Genomic DNA, 14,763 nt, shown 5'->3' with positions numbered 1-14,763 from the left:
CTCTGTTCCATGCTTCTTTGTCTCTGCTTTTATTTTATTCATCCATTTATTTTTTCATTAAATTCCACATATGAGTGAGAACATGTGATACTTACGTTTCACTGATTGGCTTATTTCGCTTAGCATTATATTGTCCAGGTCTGTCACAAGCTGTTGCAAATGGTAAAAGTTCTTTCTTTTTTACTGCCACATAGCATTCCATTGTGTAAACGTACCACAGCTTTTTTATCCAGTTGTGCTGATGGGCACTTGAGTCAAATGGCAGTCCCATAGTTAATTTTTTGAGGAATATCCATAATGGCCGCACCAGTCTGCATTTCCACCAGCACTGTACTAGGGTTGCCATTTCTCCACATCCTCGCCAAAATATTCTGTGAAGCATCTACCTGTAATCACAGGATAAGAACATGGCTGAACTGGAGTATGAACTTATTTCTGCCTGGCTCCAAAGGTTGTGTTTTAATATTCTTTTAAAATATTTTTATTGATTTCAGAGAGAGGAAGAAGGACTAAGCCATAATCCAGGCATGTGCCCTGACCAGGAATTGAACCGTGACAGGTATTTCATGGGTTGATGCTTAACTACTGAGCCAGAGGGGGAAGATTGTAAAAAAAGAGCCCTGCTGCACAGAGCTCTCAGCTACTCCACTGGCCACCTCTCCAGTGACCCCTGCAGCCCAGGATGAAATTGATTCTGCAGTGAAGAGGCTGTTATTGCTAAAAATGAGCTACAAAGTGGCCACAGGGGAGAACTACAAGGCCAACTGCCCTCCAAAGAACCCGGCACCTGGGTTAGTGGCTCAGGTGTCATGGAAGCTGAAATGTATTTTGTGGACCCCTGAACGGTACAGAGGAGCAGTGCAAAAGGCATTGACTATGACAAGCTCATTGTTCTGTTCATAAGCAGTAACATTGACCAAGAGCTGATAAACAGAATAGAGAGAGCCACGGGCCAGAGACCACACCACTTCCTGAACAGATGCACCTTCTTCTCACACAGAGACATGAACTAAGTCCTCGATGCCTATGAAAACAAGAAGCCCTTTCCCTGTATATGGGCAGGGGCCCCTCTTCCGAAGCCATGCATGTAGGCCACCACATCCCGTTCATTTTCACAAAGTGGCTGCAAGACGTGTTTAATGTGCTCTTGCTCATTCAGATGACAGATGATGAGAAGTACCTGTGGAAGATCTGACCCTGGACCAGGCCTATGGTTACACCATGGAAAACGCCAAGGACATCATCACCTGTGGCTTTGACATCAACAAGACTATCTTTTCTGGCCTCAACTACATGGGGGTGAGCCCAGACTTCTACAAGAACATGGTGAAGATCAGAAGCACCCGTGACCTTCAACCAAGTGAAAGGCATTTTTGGCTTCGCAGTGACTGCATGGGGAAGATCAGCTTTCCTGCCATCTAGGCTGCTCCCTCCTTCAGCAACTCATTCCCACAGATCTTTGGGGGCAAGATGGACGTCCAGGGCCTCATCCCCTGTGCCATCGACCAGGATCCTTATTTCAGGATGACAAGAGATGTCACCCCCGGATCTGCTATCCTAAACCACCCTGCTACACTCAACCTTCTTCCCTGCCCTTCAGGGGACTCAGACCCAAAAGAGTGCCAGCGACCCCAACTCCCCCATCTTCCTCACAGACACAGCCAAGCAGATCAAGACCAAGGTCAACAAGCATGCATTTTCTGGAGGGAGAGACACCATCGAGGAGCACAGGCAGTTTGGGGAAAACGGCCACGTGGACGTGTCTTTCATGTACATGACCTTCTTCCTCGAGGATGACGACAAGCTGGAGCAGATCAGGAAGGATTACAGCAGCGGAGCCATGCTCACTGGGGAGCTCAAGAAGGAGCTCCTGGAGGTCCTGCAGCCCCTCCTTGCGGAGCACCAGGCCAGGTGCAAGGAGGCCACGGAGGAGATAGTCAAAGAGTTCTTGACCCCCCGGAAGCTGTACCACAACTTCCAATGACACCCATTTTATATCTGCACAGAAAGAACCATAATTTACCCAGAGGCTCTGTCACATGGCTTCCCGTTCCTAGTGTCTGTAATCCTGTGTGTCTGTCAGAAATGTTTCTTCCTGTGTCATCCTTTCCAAACCCTGTGAGCTGCCTGCTCTGCCCCTAGGAGGACTTCCATTGGAAAACATCCCACCGTTCCACATAGACCCTTAAAGCCTGATGGTTAGAGAGCCTGTAGTCTAGGTGTACATTTCAGGAAGTTTAATGGGCACAGGCCTATTTCAGCCCATCCCTCCAAAAACAAACAGAAATGCTAGCTGTGCTTTTGACTGAGAGATTTCCCAGCTTGAAAGCTGCTTTTCACACTGAGTATTGGCCCCAGGTGGCCACTTTTATTAAAGTTCAGTCTGTGGGAGAAACTTTCCAGCTCACTTCCTGAAATCCAGACCTCATGTGTTCTCCTGGAACCTCTGCCTATCCCTGAGCCTCCCCATGCTGCTTCCAAGGACAGGCCCTGAGCACAGGTGCTGTGACCCACCCTGTGGGCAGCTGAGGGAAATCTGTGTCCTTTGTAGAAACCCTTGTCCTGACACTTGACTGGCTCAGAGGCCTGCAAGGAGCACTGCCCTGCTGGTGTCCTGGGCTGTAGAGAGCAAGCAGCAGCCCCAGGCACCAAGGGAACCATTCAGTCTTGTCCCCTGTGTAGTCTGGAAAAGCAGAAGAATATCCTGGGAAATCCCTCCATGGGGGTGCAGGGTCCAGTCCTGAGCACAATAACCTAAATAAATTTCTTTTGGTCCCATGCGGGTGGATGTAGGGGTGGAATATATATATATATATATATATATATATATATATATATATATATGACATACAAACCATTTTGGAGTCATGGGAAATGTCTGCATGATAAGTCATCACATGGAGAGACATTACAAGAAACAGGGACTATAAGATATGATGATATGCCTCAGGGATTTTTGATGCTAAGAATATTAAAATTAATAGGCAGATTTGAAAAGTGTTCAAAAAGGTCTAACTAAATAGTTAATTTTATAAAAATATTTTACTTTATTCTATTCCATAGATGAGTGTGTATTATCTTTCCTTCAACTAAAGTGTGGCATCATTGATTTAATATATGCATGAATATATTTTTCTTCTAGATTAGGGGGACAGTAAAATTTACTGTAATAATTCAGATAGGAAATATTTTAGGCTTTCAGGCAATATGATCTCTGTGACAATTCCTAAATTCTCATGTTGTAGTGCAAAGGTAGCCTTAGACAATTCACAAACAATGCATAAAATTACGTTGGCTACGGGTTACAAGTTTTGCTTAACAAAATAATTGTCATAATGCATTATAAATTGAATATTATTGGAGTGATACAGTTCTTTCATTCTGCACAATTATTATGAGATTCATCCCATGTTGTAGCTGGCATAATTTTTTATAAATATATTTTTACTGATTTTCAGAGAGGGAGAGGAAGAGAGAGAAACATCAATGATGAGGGAGAATCATTAGTCAGCTGCATCCTGCATGACCCCCCACTGAGGATCGAGCCTGCAACCCAAACATGAGCCCTGACCTGGAATCAAACCATGACCTCCTGGTTCATAGGTTAACGCTCAACAACTGAGCCACATCGGCTGGGCAACAAGATCCTTTTTAAGTAATTATTTTATTTATGTTTATTTTTAATGAATAATTGAAATAAAAATGTAATACTCCGAATGCAATAAAAACTGAGAGGAGTATATGTAAATATTGACTTCATAGTTGGTAAAATACACAAAATATTGATGAACCCAAGCTGAAGCTCACTTAGAAATTTTTATTAGCACTAGGTGTTAAATTTACAGATGTTGTGGAATCAAAGTTGTCCATACACAGTGAGGCACTCATGGTGAATTCTGACTGATGTTAAAATGAGAGAGACACCAGCCAAGTGAGTAGTAAATAGAAGATTGTCTAATCCTCTTCTTCCCCTGAATCCTCCTCTTTGGCTTTGGAGAGGAGTTTCATTACTTGGTGTATAGGAGTCTTCACAGACTCATATTTCCATCCCTTCCTTAAAAACATCTTCTCAATCACAACTGGCATATTGTAGCCTTTGCTTACAATGAAATCTTTGAAGGCAATTGGACCATAAAGTTCATCGATAATGTCTGGTTCAAGATGCCTTCTATAGCACCAATAATCCTTGTCACGGACGACTTTAGGGTCAGGCAAAGGCGCGTCATTGACCAGCTTTGTCCAGATTTTGGGATCCAGGTACCATGCTCCATACCTTATCTTCTCCCGTTTGGGTTTATAAGGGTCAGGTGGTTTTCGGAGTTTCCTTTCCAAGTTATCTTCCTACAGGGAGAATTTTCTCTGCTTTAAACCATCTAGCTGTTTGCTGGGCCTTATATTCAAAGGAGGCTGGCTTATTTTCTTTATTTTGACTGTAGTATGGGTGAGTGGGCCCTCAAAGTCAATTTCAAACTTTTTCATGATGGACTCTTCATCAATGCCTATGTCTCCAAAATTATCATCAATCCATTTGCAGAATTCACAAACTGTTTTTCTTGGGTTTTGGTAAATAGGAACTTTGGGGATATCCGTTGTGCATGGTTCTTTTGTCTCTTCCTCAGGAAACAAACTGAATAAATAAGACTGGAGACACTCTTTGGCCGATTTCATGAGGTCTTTTTCCTTAGGTTCCAGGTTGACTTCTTCGGGAGGTTCCTGGTTCTCCGCCTCTGGAGGTTCCAGGTTGAACTTCCAGGGATATTCCGGGTTGAACTTCCAGGTGTATATATGGAATATAATGAACATCATAAACTGATGAATAAAAATAGGTCCAGAGACATAGAAACATTGATCAGACCATTAAACCTCAGAGGGAAGGTAGGGGAGGGTGGGGGTAAGGAGGAGAGATCAACCAAAGGACTTGTATGCATGCATATAAGCCTAACCAATGGACGCAGTCAACAGGGGGGTGAGGGCATGAGGGGGGATAATGGGGGAATAAGGACACATATGTAACACCATAATCAATAAAGAAATTTATAAAAAAGAAAGGGTATCTTCCTAAGCAGACACTCAAAATCTACTCAGGAGATTCAAAATGAACTCTGCTGCTCAATATCTATCCTATCTAATAAAACAGTACTATGCAAATCATCACTCTGCTACACTCACAAGCCACGCCCACCAGCCACGCCCACCAGCCAATCAGAAAGCAAATATGCAAATACACCTAACCAAGATGGCTGCAGCCTCAGAGATCTTCGGTTGTTGGAACAGGGCTATTGGAGCCGAAGATCAGAGGGGAAGATCGGAGCCAGCGGGAGTCCCCCACAGGTGATCAGAGCCAGCTGGGGTCCCCTGCAGGCGATCAGAGCCAGCTGGGGTCCCCTACAGGTGATCAGAGCCACCTGGGGGTCCCTGCCCAGGGCCCGAGCCTCAGCCAGAGGCTTGCAGCCTTGGCTGGGGGTGGAGCCCCCCGCCATGGGAGCCAGCTGGGGGTCCCTGCCCAGGGCCCAAGCCTCAAACAGAGGCTTGCGGCATTGGCTGGGGGCGGAGTGGGGCGATCAGAGCCAGCTGGGGGTCCTGCCCAGAGCCCAAGCCTTGGCCAGAGACTTGCAGCCTTGGCCATTGGGGCGGAGCTTGGCGATCGGAGACAGCTGGGGTCCCCTGAGGGCGATCGGAGCCAGCTGGGGGTCCCTGCCCAGAGCCCAAGCCTCGGCCAGAGGCTTGCGGCCTTGGCCTTGGATGGAGCTGGGCGATAGAGCCAGCTGGGGGTCCCTGCTGGAGATCAGAGCCAGCTGGGGGTCCCTGCCCAGAGCCCAAGCCTCGACCAGAGGCTTGCGGCCTTGGCCTTGGATGAAGCTGGGCGATAGAGCCAGCTGGGGGTCCCTGCCCAGAGCCCAAGCCTCGACCAGAGGCTTTAGGCCTTGGCGGGGGGTGGAGCCCGTGAGCGGAGCCAGCTAGGAGTCCCTGCAGGTGATTGGAGCCAGCTGGGGGTCCCTGCCCAGGGCCCAAGCCTCAGCCAGAGGCTTGCAGCCTTGGCTGGGGTGGAGCCGGGCGATTGAGCCAGCTGGGGTCCCCTGCGGGAGATCGGAGCTAGCTAGGGGTCCCTGCCCAGAGCCCAAGCCTCTGCCAGAGGCTTGCGGCCTTGGCTGGGGGTGGAGCCAGCTGGGGGTCCCTGCCCAGGGCCCGAGCCTCAAACAGAGGCTTGAGGCCTTGGCCAGGGGCAGAGCCTGGCAATCGAGCCAGCTGGGGGTCCCCTGCCAAGGGCTGGAGGCTTTAGGCCTTGGCAGGGGCGGAGCCAGAGATCACAGGAGATAGGTGTGAACTACAGAGGAAATACCTTTTCTGACCGCTCATTGGGTAAGCTCCCTGTATGCCACTGGTACTATTCTTAGTAACTTGGGTATAAGAATCCAAAAAGGTGATCTAGGGCTTTTCCACCACGCTCCTGGGGAAAAAAACGAAGGTCTGCTGCTGGAGGGCTAAGAAATGTCATATCCTGCCCTAGCCGGTTTGGCTCAGTGGATAATGCCTAGGTTTGCCAATCGTGGAGTCCAGTTTAGATTCTGATCAAGGGCATGTACCTAAGTTGCAGGCTCCTCCCTGGCTGGGGCCCAGGTCAGGGCTCATGAAGGAGGCAAGAAATCTAAGTATTCCTCTCACTTTGATGTTTCTCTGTCTTTCCCTTTCTCTTTCACTTGCTCTAAAAGTCAAAGTCAACATATACTCAGGTGAGGATTAAAAAAAAAAAAAAAAGAAAGAAATGTCATATTCTATGAAAGACATATCTTGAAAATGCCTAAAGAAAGTTGTCATTTTTTCTTGGTGAAGGGACTGGAGTCCGTGTTGATGAAAACACCTTGGTGGCTGTGGTGACTGGCAGTGGCTCCAGCAGCTGGGTGATGGGGCTGGTGCCTTTCCCTGATTAGCCTGGTTGTCTCTCACAAAGGGAGGCCAGACTGCGGCTTAGGCCCGCTCCTTATGGGGAGCGGGCCTAAGCCGTCAGTAGGACATCCCCTGAGGGCTCCCAATATGTGAGAGGGGGCAGGCTGGGCTGAGGAGACACCCCTCCCAGTGCACGAATTTCGTGCACCGGGCCCCTAGTACACATATAATACAAATGAAAGAACATATACATAAGTAAGTGCTTTGTAACTGCAATGTGCATGCCAGTCACTTGTGACTTGGAAGTCACACCCCTGTCTGTGGGAAAACCAGTCTAAGGCTCATTTCCATACTCACTGTTGCCCTGTCCCAAGGAATACCTCCTCCCTTCCTACAGGGTCCCAATGAATACCACCTGCCTCCCTCCATTCAGGGTCCCAAATAACATTTCCTCCCACCATCCAGGGTTCCATGGACTAGCACATCCCTCCATCCAGGGTTCCATGGAATACCTCCTTTCTCCCTCAACCCAGGGTTCCATGGAATACCTCCTTCCTCCCTCCATCCAGGGTTCCATGGAATACCTCCTTCCTCCCTCCATCCAGGGTTCCATGGAATACCTCCTTCCTCCCTCCATCCAGGGTTCCATGGAATCCCTCCTCCTCCATGCATGCAGGAACCCAGGGAATACCTCTTCCCTCCCTCCATCCAGGGTCCCAAGGAATACCTACCTCCTCCTCCATCGACGGTCCCGAGCTGCACCTAATTGAGGCATGGTTGGAGACTCCTGGATACCTGTTTTACCTTTTAAAAGGTGAGGGTTTTGCACACATGAATCAAAGAGAGACCTTTATTAACTTAAGAACCAATAACTTTATTTGAAGAAACGGTAAAACTTGAACATATAAACTTAAGTGACCGTTTTGCAAGGGCAATATGGCAATACTCGTGCTGGGCACGGTGGCCAGGGGAAGTCACCCCATGGCTATCAGTCAGGCAGCCCAGGCTCAGTTCTTCTTGCTGGCATTCAGGGGGAGCGCGTCGAAGAGGTACTCTGCCAGGCTGGAGGTTGGGGCTCCCAGCTTGCGCAGGTCGCTGATATTGGCTCCCACATTGTAGATGAACTTCACCTCCTGGCGCAGGTAGTGGTGCTCCAGGAAGTCGCACAGGTGGGCGTCGTTCTTGCTGGTGGCCAGCTGGTGCAGACGGAGCAGGCTCTGGTTCACCATCCTCTCCACGTGCAAGGCGGTTTTCATGGCTTTCAGGCCGCTCTCCCACTGGTTGTGGTCAGGCCTCCTGATATCTCGCAGGCGGATCCGCCCCCCTCGCTGGTTCTGCAGCCTCATCAATGCCTGGGCTTGCTCCCACTCCTCCCTGGACTGCCACAGGAAGAAGGCAGCGAAGTGCTGCAAGGCCTGGTCCTGGCGGTCGAAATAGAAGGCAATGGACGTGTACACGTAGGAGGCGTGCAGCTCCAAGTTGATCTGTTTGTTGATAGAGGCCTCGCAGTGGGCATGGTAATTCTGGCGCACTTGGGAGATGGGCCCCAGCACCGCCACTGGAGGCGCAGGAGGCACTGGCGGAGGCGCAGCGGCCATGGGCGGAGGCGCAGGGGCCATGGCTGGAAGCATGGGTAACAGGTTTTCCGGGGGTGGCCCTCCGGCCAAGTAGATCAACAGAGCCTCGTGGCGAGGGCTGAGGGGCGGGCTGCGGGGTGGGCAGCGGCGCGGGCGAAGGCGGTGGCTTCTCCGGGGACGGATCATTCCCATGGTGGTGGGTGAGGGCGGCCGAAAGCCCAGTCAGCAGCGGTGGCGGTGGGGACCTCGGACTGTCCCTGGGGGACCTTCCCAGGCTGGCCGGACACAGGCTTCTCAGGTGCTAGGCTGCTGGCAACTGACCGTTGGCTCTGAGGTGGGACCGGAAAAGGAAGAGGTGACCTTTACTCTTGATTGTTGGGGGAGGGGAGGGCGGTTGGAGAGAGGACCCATTGTGGACAGGGCAGCGGGGGGGTTTGAGGGGGGCCCAAGTGGGCCGCGCACCATCTAGGTGTTCCAGGTTCCATCACAGCCTGTGTGAGACAGGGAGACTCTTCCCTGAGTACCAGGCATTTAATGTTTTAAATTGTGCAATAATATTTCTATCTTGCAAGTACTTTATCTGTCCTCTAATTGTTTCCTTCTATAGTAGACATTTTTTTTTTATTTTATAAATCCATTTTCTCCCCTTAAAATTCTGAGATTATGAATTTGAATTTTTGGTAAAATTCTCTTTTATTTCCATATTTTATGAGTTTCCCCCCAAAATGAAATAGTTCTGTGTGTTTATTGTGATCTTCTATTTTACCTTCCGCGTACATCTGGCAAACCTTTGTTCATTTATATTTATGAATAAAGGACTTACTTGATTAACCTAGGTAATTAGCATGGATCTGATCTCGAACTGTGATGTCCAATTCACTGCTAAGGTTTTGCTCAAAATGGGAGAGTGGAGTGTGTCAGTTATTCCGTTGCGTTCTCATTTGGGGATACATGGCGTGGAGCTTACAGGTAGGATAGGAACACTCCCTGTTGCCAAAATAAACACATATTTCTGACATTGGAACACTAGTGTTTTTCCCTTCTAGGAAGATGTGTCCTATTGTTTTCCTTCTCTGCAGGTCTGTAATTGTCTTAAATTCATTCACTGTCTTGGAGTGTAGTTTGGGGAGATTAAAAGGCTCAGGTGCCAAACACGTGTACTGTCCTATGTAAGTAGGGGTGGGGGAGGGTTAGAGCTGAGCAAGGTAAAACACATCTGCTATTCACAGGTAGCTATTTACTCTCACAGTTGACCAAGGACCCTCTGCAACGTTGCAATTTCATTTACTCTGTTCTTAGAGGAAGGGGTCTCCATCTTGATACCCAGATGTTAACAAATATTAATATTTGCATATTTTGGTAAACTAAAAAAGTGTAGGTTAAGTATAAGAATCCTTTATTTTAATCCCTGCCCAATCCCATTCTGTTCACCCTTACTCCAGAGGCAAGCACACCAGTGATTTTAAGGATATGTTTTATACTTTTAGCATGAACATTCATCCACATTCACAGGGCCCAAGACCATGCACCTGACCGCACCCCCATATACATTGTTTATAAGGGGTACATTAATTTTGTGTTTTCCCAGGGGCCATGCAATCCCTCCTCCCTCCATCCAGGGCCCCAGGGAATACCTCTTCCCCCCGTCCACTCAGGGTCCCAGGGAATCCCTCCTCCTCCATCGGGGTCCTATGGAATCCCTCCTCCTCCCTCCATCCAGGAACCCAGGGAATACCTCTTCCCCCCCTCCACTCAGGGTCCCAGGGAATCCCTCCTCCTCCATCGGGGTCCTATGGAATCCCTCCTCCTCCCTCCATCCAGGGCCCCAGGGAATACCTCTTCCCCCCGTCCACTCAGGGTCCCAGGGAATCCCTCCTCCTCCATTGGGGTCCTATGGAATCCCTCCTCCTCCCTCCATCCAGGAACCCAGGGAATACCTCTTCCCCCCCTCCACTCAGGGTCCTATGGAATCCCTCCTCCTCCATCAGGGTCCGATGGAATCCCTCCTCCTCCCTCCAGGGCCCCAAGGAATACCTCTTCCCCCCCTCCATCCAAGGCCCCAGGGAAACCCTCCTCCTCCATCGGGGTCCTATGGAATCCCTCCTCCTCCCTCCATCCAGGGCCCCAAGGAATACCTCTTCCCCCCCTCCACTCAGGGTCCCAGGGAATCCCTCCTCCTCCATCGGGGTCCTATGGAATCCCTCCTCCTCCCTCCATCCAGGAACCCAGGGAATACCTGTTCCCCCCCTCCATCCAAGGCCCCAGGGAAACCCTCCTCCTCCATCGGGGTCCTATGGAATCCCTCCTCCTCCATCAGGGTCCTATGGAATCCCTCCTCCTCCCTCCATCCAGGAACCCAGGGAATACCTCTTCCCCCCCTCCATCCAAGGCCCCAGGGAAACCCTCCTCCTCCATCGGGGTCCTATAGAATCCCTCCTCCTCCATCCAGGGCCCCAAGGAATACCTCTTCCCCCCCTCCACTCAGGGTCCCAGGGAATCCCTCCTCCTCCATCGGGGTCCTATGGAATCCCTCCTCCTCCATCGATGGTCCCGAGCTGCACCTAATTGAGGCATGGTTGGAGACTCCTGGATACCTGTTTTACCTTTTAAAAGGTGAGGGGTTTTCCACACATGAATCAAAGACAGACCTTTATTTACTTAAGAACCAATAACTTTATTTGAAGAAACGGTAAAACTTGAACATATAAACTTAAGTGACCGTTTTGCAAGGGCAATATGGCAATACGCGTGCTGGGCACGGTGGCCAGGGGAAGTCACCCCATGGCTATCAGTCCGGCAGTCCAGGCTCAGTTCTTCTTGCTGGCATCCAGGGTGAGCGCGTCGAAGAGGTACTCTGCCAGGCCAGATTCTGGGGCTCCCATCTTGCGCAGTTGGGTGATATGGTCCCCCAACTCTTTGATGAACTTCACCTGCTCGTGCAGGCAGTGACTCTCCAGGAATTCGCACAGGTGGGCATCCTTCTGGTCGATGGCCAGGTTATGCAGATTGAGCAGGCTCTGGTTCACTCTCTTCGCCAGGAGCATGGCGAACTCCATGGCCATCAGGCTGCTTTCCCACTCATTCTGCTGTGGCCTGTGGATGTTCTCCAGGAGGACTCGGCCCCCGCGCTGGTTCTGCAGCCACATCAGCCTCTCAGCCTGCTCCCTCTTCTTGAGAGACCGCTTCCGGAAGTACTGGGTGCAGTGATTCAAGGCCAATTCGTGGCTTTGGAAGTAGAAGGCCATGGATGTGTACACGTAGGCTGCGTAGAGCTCCAGGTTGATTTGGTGGTTGACAGCGGCCTCACAGTCTGGATGGTAGTTCTGGCGCACATAGGAGGGCGGAGGGTTCGCCATTTCTGCAGGCCCAGGAGTACGCGGCCAGGTGAGAGAGGCGTGCTCAAGCGACAGGCGGCCAGCTGTTAGCCGTTGGCGGTTGGCGGTTGGCTCTGAGGTGGGCCGGAAGAAGTGACCTGGCGGTTGGCGGTTGGCTCTGAGGTGGGCCGGAAGAAGTGACCGTTACTCAAGAGCGTTGGGGGAGGGGCGGGGAGGACCCGTCACAGGGGGCCGTGAGGGGGGCCCGAGGAGGCTGACAGCACTTTAGTTTGCCAGATTCCATCCCAGTCTCTGGGTGAGGAGGGCGTCTCAGTGCTGGGCACCTGGTGTATATGATATTTTAAAATGTTATTCACGAAGAGAAGTGCAACTGCTCTCAGTAAATCAACTGCACTTGATTTCTTTGAGCAACTTATTTGAATATTGTCCTAATGTCATTGTTTCATTAATCATAGTCCTTTTGTGGTATCATTGGTTACATTTAATATCACAAAGCTGTGAATGGCTTCAGCATCCGTACTAACCATTCTGATAGCCTGACTCAGCTCCTAGACCTTATTGCTCCACTTTTCTCCTATTCATCATCAAGCTCACCCTTCTCTGTCAGCAGAGCACCGCCTCCAAAATCTCACTGACTCTTCCCGCCTCTCCATCTTTCACTCTTTTTGAACTTGCTCTTCACTCCCTTTATTCTGTCTCATCTCTTAATCGTTCAGCACAGCCCTAGAAACACATTCCTTCTGCCCTGTCTGCACCCCAATATAGACAGTTTCAATGATCTCAACACGGGCATCCTGGGTTGTTCACCCATTTCACCTGGTTTGCACATTTCTTTCCTGTACAGACTTCAGTTTTCTCGGGCAAGAAACAAAAAATGTCGGTGCATTCTTAGAGAAAGCACTCAATAATGTGGATGTATTCATCCCCCACAACCTCATTTGTACTTTAAGCTTGTAACTGCGTTCTAAGGAATAAGCCACAGTGGTTGGGAATACCACTGATCTCCATCTGCCTTTCATTCACTCATTCACTCATTCATTCATTCAACAAATATTTATTGATTATCTAAAATGTTCTAGTATTTGGGCGTATATTAGTAACAAAGAGAGCCAAAGTCTTTGGGATTTGTATTCTAGTGGAGAAACAGATCAAAACAAAAAGAAACATAAAACTGGCATTTTTACCCCCTTATTGTCCCAAGTAAATACACACAAGATATTACATATGTATATGGAAATTAAAATTGTAAATATATTAGAATTCAAAGACATTAGAGTGAAAGACGTAAGACAAACCTAGGTATTTATATCATTTATGCATTAATTCAATAAGCATTTATATACTGCAAATGTATGTTGGACAGTATGATTCTGGAAATACACAGAAGAATCAAATGTGGTCTCTGTTCTCAAGGTACAAGATAGAGTAACAGAATATTATAAGTGTTCTCAGATGGTTTTAAAGTTATGAATAAAGGGCCTATTTTCAATTGAAGTTTTATTCCCAGGGTTTTGATTAATACCTTTTTTGAGGTGTCTATTTCTCTTTGGAAGTTAATGTTATTTTTAAAATTTCTTTATGTTTTGATTTTTAATTTTCACGTAAAATATGTTTTTATTGACTTTAAAGAGTGGACGAGAGAGAGAGAGCGAGAGAGAGAGAGAGAGAGAGAGAGAGAGAAACACTGATGTGAGAGAGAAAAACATCAATTGGTTATCTGTCATATGCTCCCCAACCTGAGAGCAAACCGGCAACCTAGGTATGTGCCCTGGCCAGGAATTGAACCCATGACCTTTCAGTGTATAGAACAACGCTCCAATGCACTGAACCACACCGGCCAGGGTAGAAGCTTATGGCATTTTATAATCAGTGTTTGTGAAGAAAATCAAGGGTCAAATATTAAATGTCACAATGTAAACTTATCTAATCAGTTTAGACACATGTAATTGTTTAATCTTTAAAATAACTGAATAATAACGTGTCTATTAGATAAGTTGATTGTCATGATAGAATCATACACTAGACATAGGAAATAACTACATGATCAGTTTCTGAATGAAGTAAAAATTTAACCTTTTGCACTGGGATGTCGAGTGTGACTCGACACGGTTAGCATTAGAATAAAGGAATCGAGAAAAAAAGCAAGCGAGTGAAAAGGGTTAATCTATATTTCCTTACACCATTGTTTAGTTTTAATATAATTGTAGACTTTCGAAATTCCCTTGGGAGAATTTATTGCCGATCTCACTATAAGAATCTATTTAAATAGAAGAAATCCTAATTTTGTAGACCACTTATTAGGTTCCAAGATTATTGAATAATTTATCCCTATAATTTTACTCTGCCTAATGTTTAAAAACTCAGTTTTCTAAGTGAAATCAATAAACAAACATAGGCTGGGACCTCAAAATTCCATGAAAGTAATATACATATGTATAAACAAAGGCATTCTTTCCAGGTTTTCTTTAATGAGAAATGTAAAACTAAATATGAACACATAATGAATATAAGACTAAAAATTTATTTGAAACTTTTGTGGTCAGTTTTTATACTGTATTAGAAGCCCAGTGCATGAAAATTCATGCACTTGGCGGAGTGGGGGGTCCCTCAGCCAGGCCTGTGCCCTCTCACAGTCCTGGAGTCCTCAGGGGATGTCCTCCTGGCAGCTTAGGCCCACTCCCCACGGGGCCTAATGTACATCCAGATTTGTGCTGAATGATTGCAGCAGACATTGACTTTAATCTCATGTCCCCAAGAGTCTGTTTCAGTTCACTTTGCTCACCAAGAGAATATATATGGACCAATATAAAATTAATTGTTAATGAGTTGATAATAGAATGCACATTAATATATTTGTTTTGAAATACTCATGCATTCAATAATATTTTATTTTAAATATTTCCTATTGTCACAGATACAGAGGTTGCTACAGAAGTTCTAATACCTTTTCCTACATAACAATTATG

General features: G+C 47.7%; 1 protein-coding gene and 1 pseudogene across 2 annotated transcripts; one reads left to right on the top strand and one right to left on the bottom strand.

Moving 5' to 3' along the window:
- The first annotated feature begins 297 nt into the window (after window positions 1-297).
- LOC307095987 (tryptophan--tRNA ligase, cytoplasmic-like) lies at window positions 298-1,984 on the top strand (annotated as a pseudogene). Its single transcript has 2 exons — window positions 298-388; window positions 665-1,984. The product of its transcript is annotated as a tryptophan--tRNA ligase, cytoplasmic-like (transcript).
- A 9,285-nt stretch (window positions 1,985-11,269) lies between these two features.
- On the bottom strand, window positions 11,270-11,818 carry LOC307095882 (ferritin heavy chain-like; the record flags this gene model as incomplete). The annotated part of the gene is made up of 1 exon (XM_079765470.1): window positions 11,270-11,818. One exon carries the CDS (start codon window positions 11,816-11,818, stop codon window positions 11,270-11,272), a length of 549 nt encoding a protein of 182 aa, XP_079621596.1.
- Between the last annotated feature and the right edge of the window lie 2,945 nt (window positions 11,819-14,763).

This window comes from Cnephaeus nilssonii (genome assembly GCF_951640355.1).
Source record: "Cnephaeus nilssonii genome assembly, chromosome: X".
Taxonomy (NCBI): Eukaryota; Metazoa; Chordata; class Mammalia; order Chiroptera; family Vespertilionidae; genus Cnephaeus; species Cnephaeus nilssonii.
This window is presented reverse-complemented; position numbering and strand designations above follow the sequence as displayed.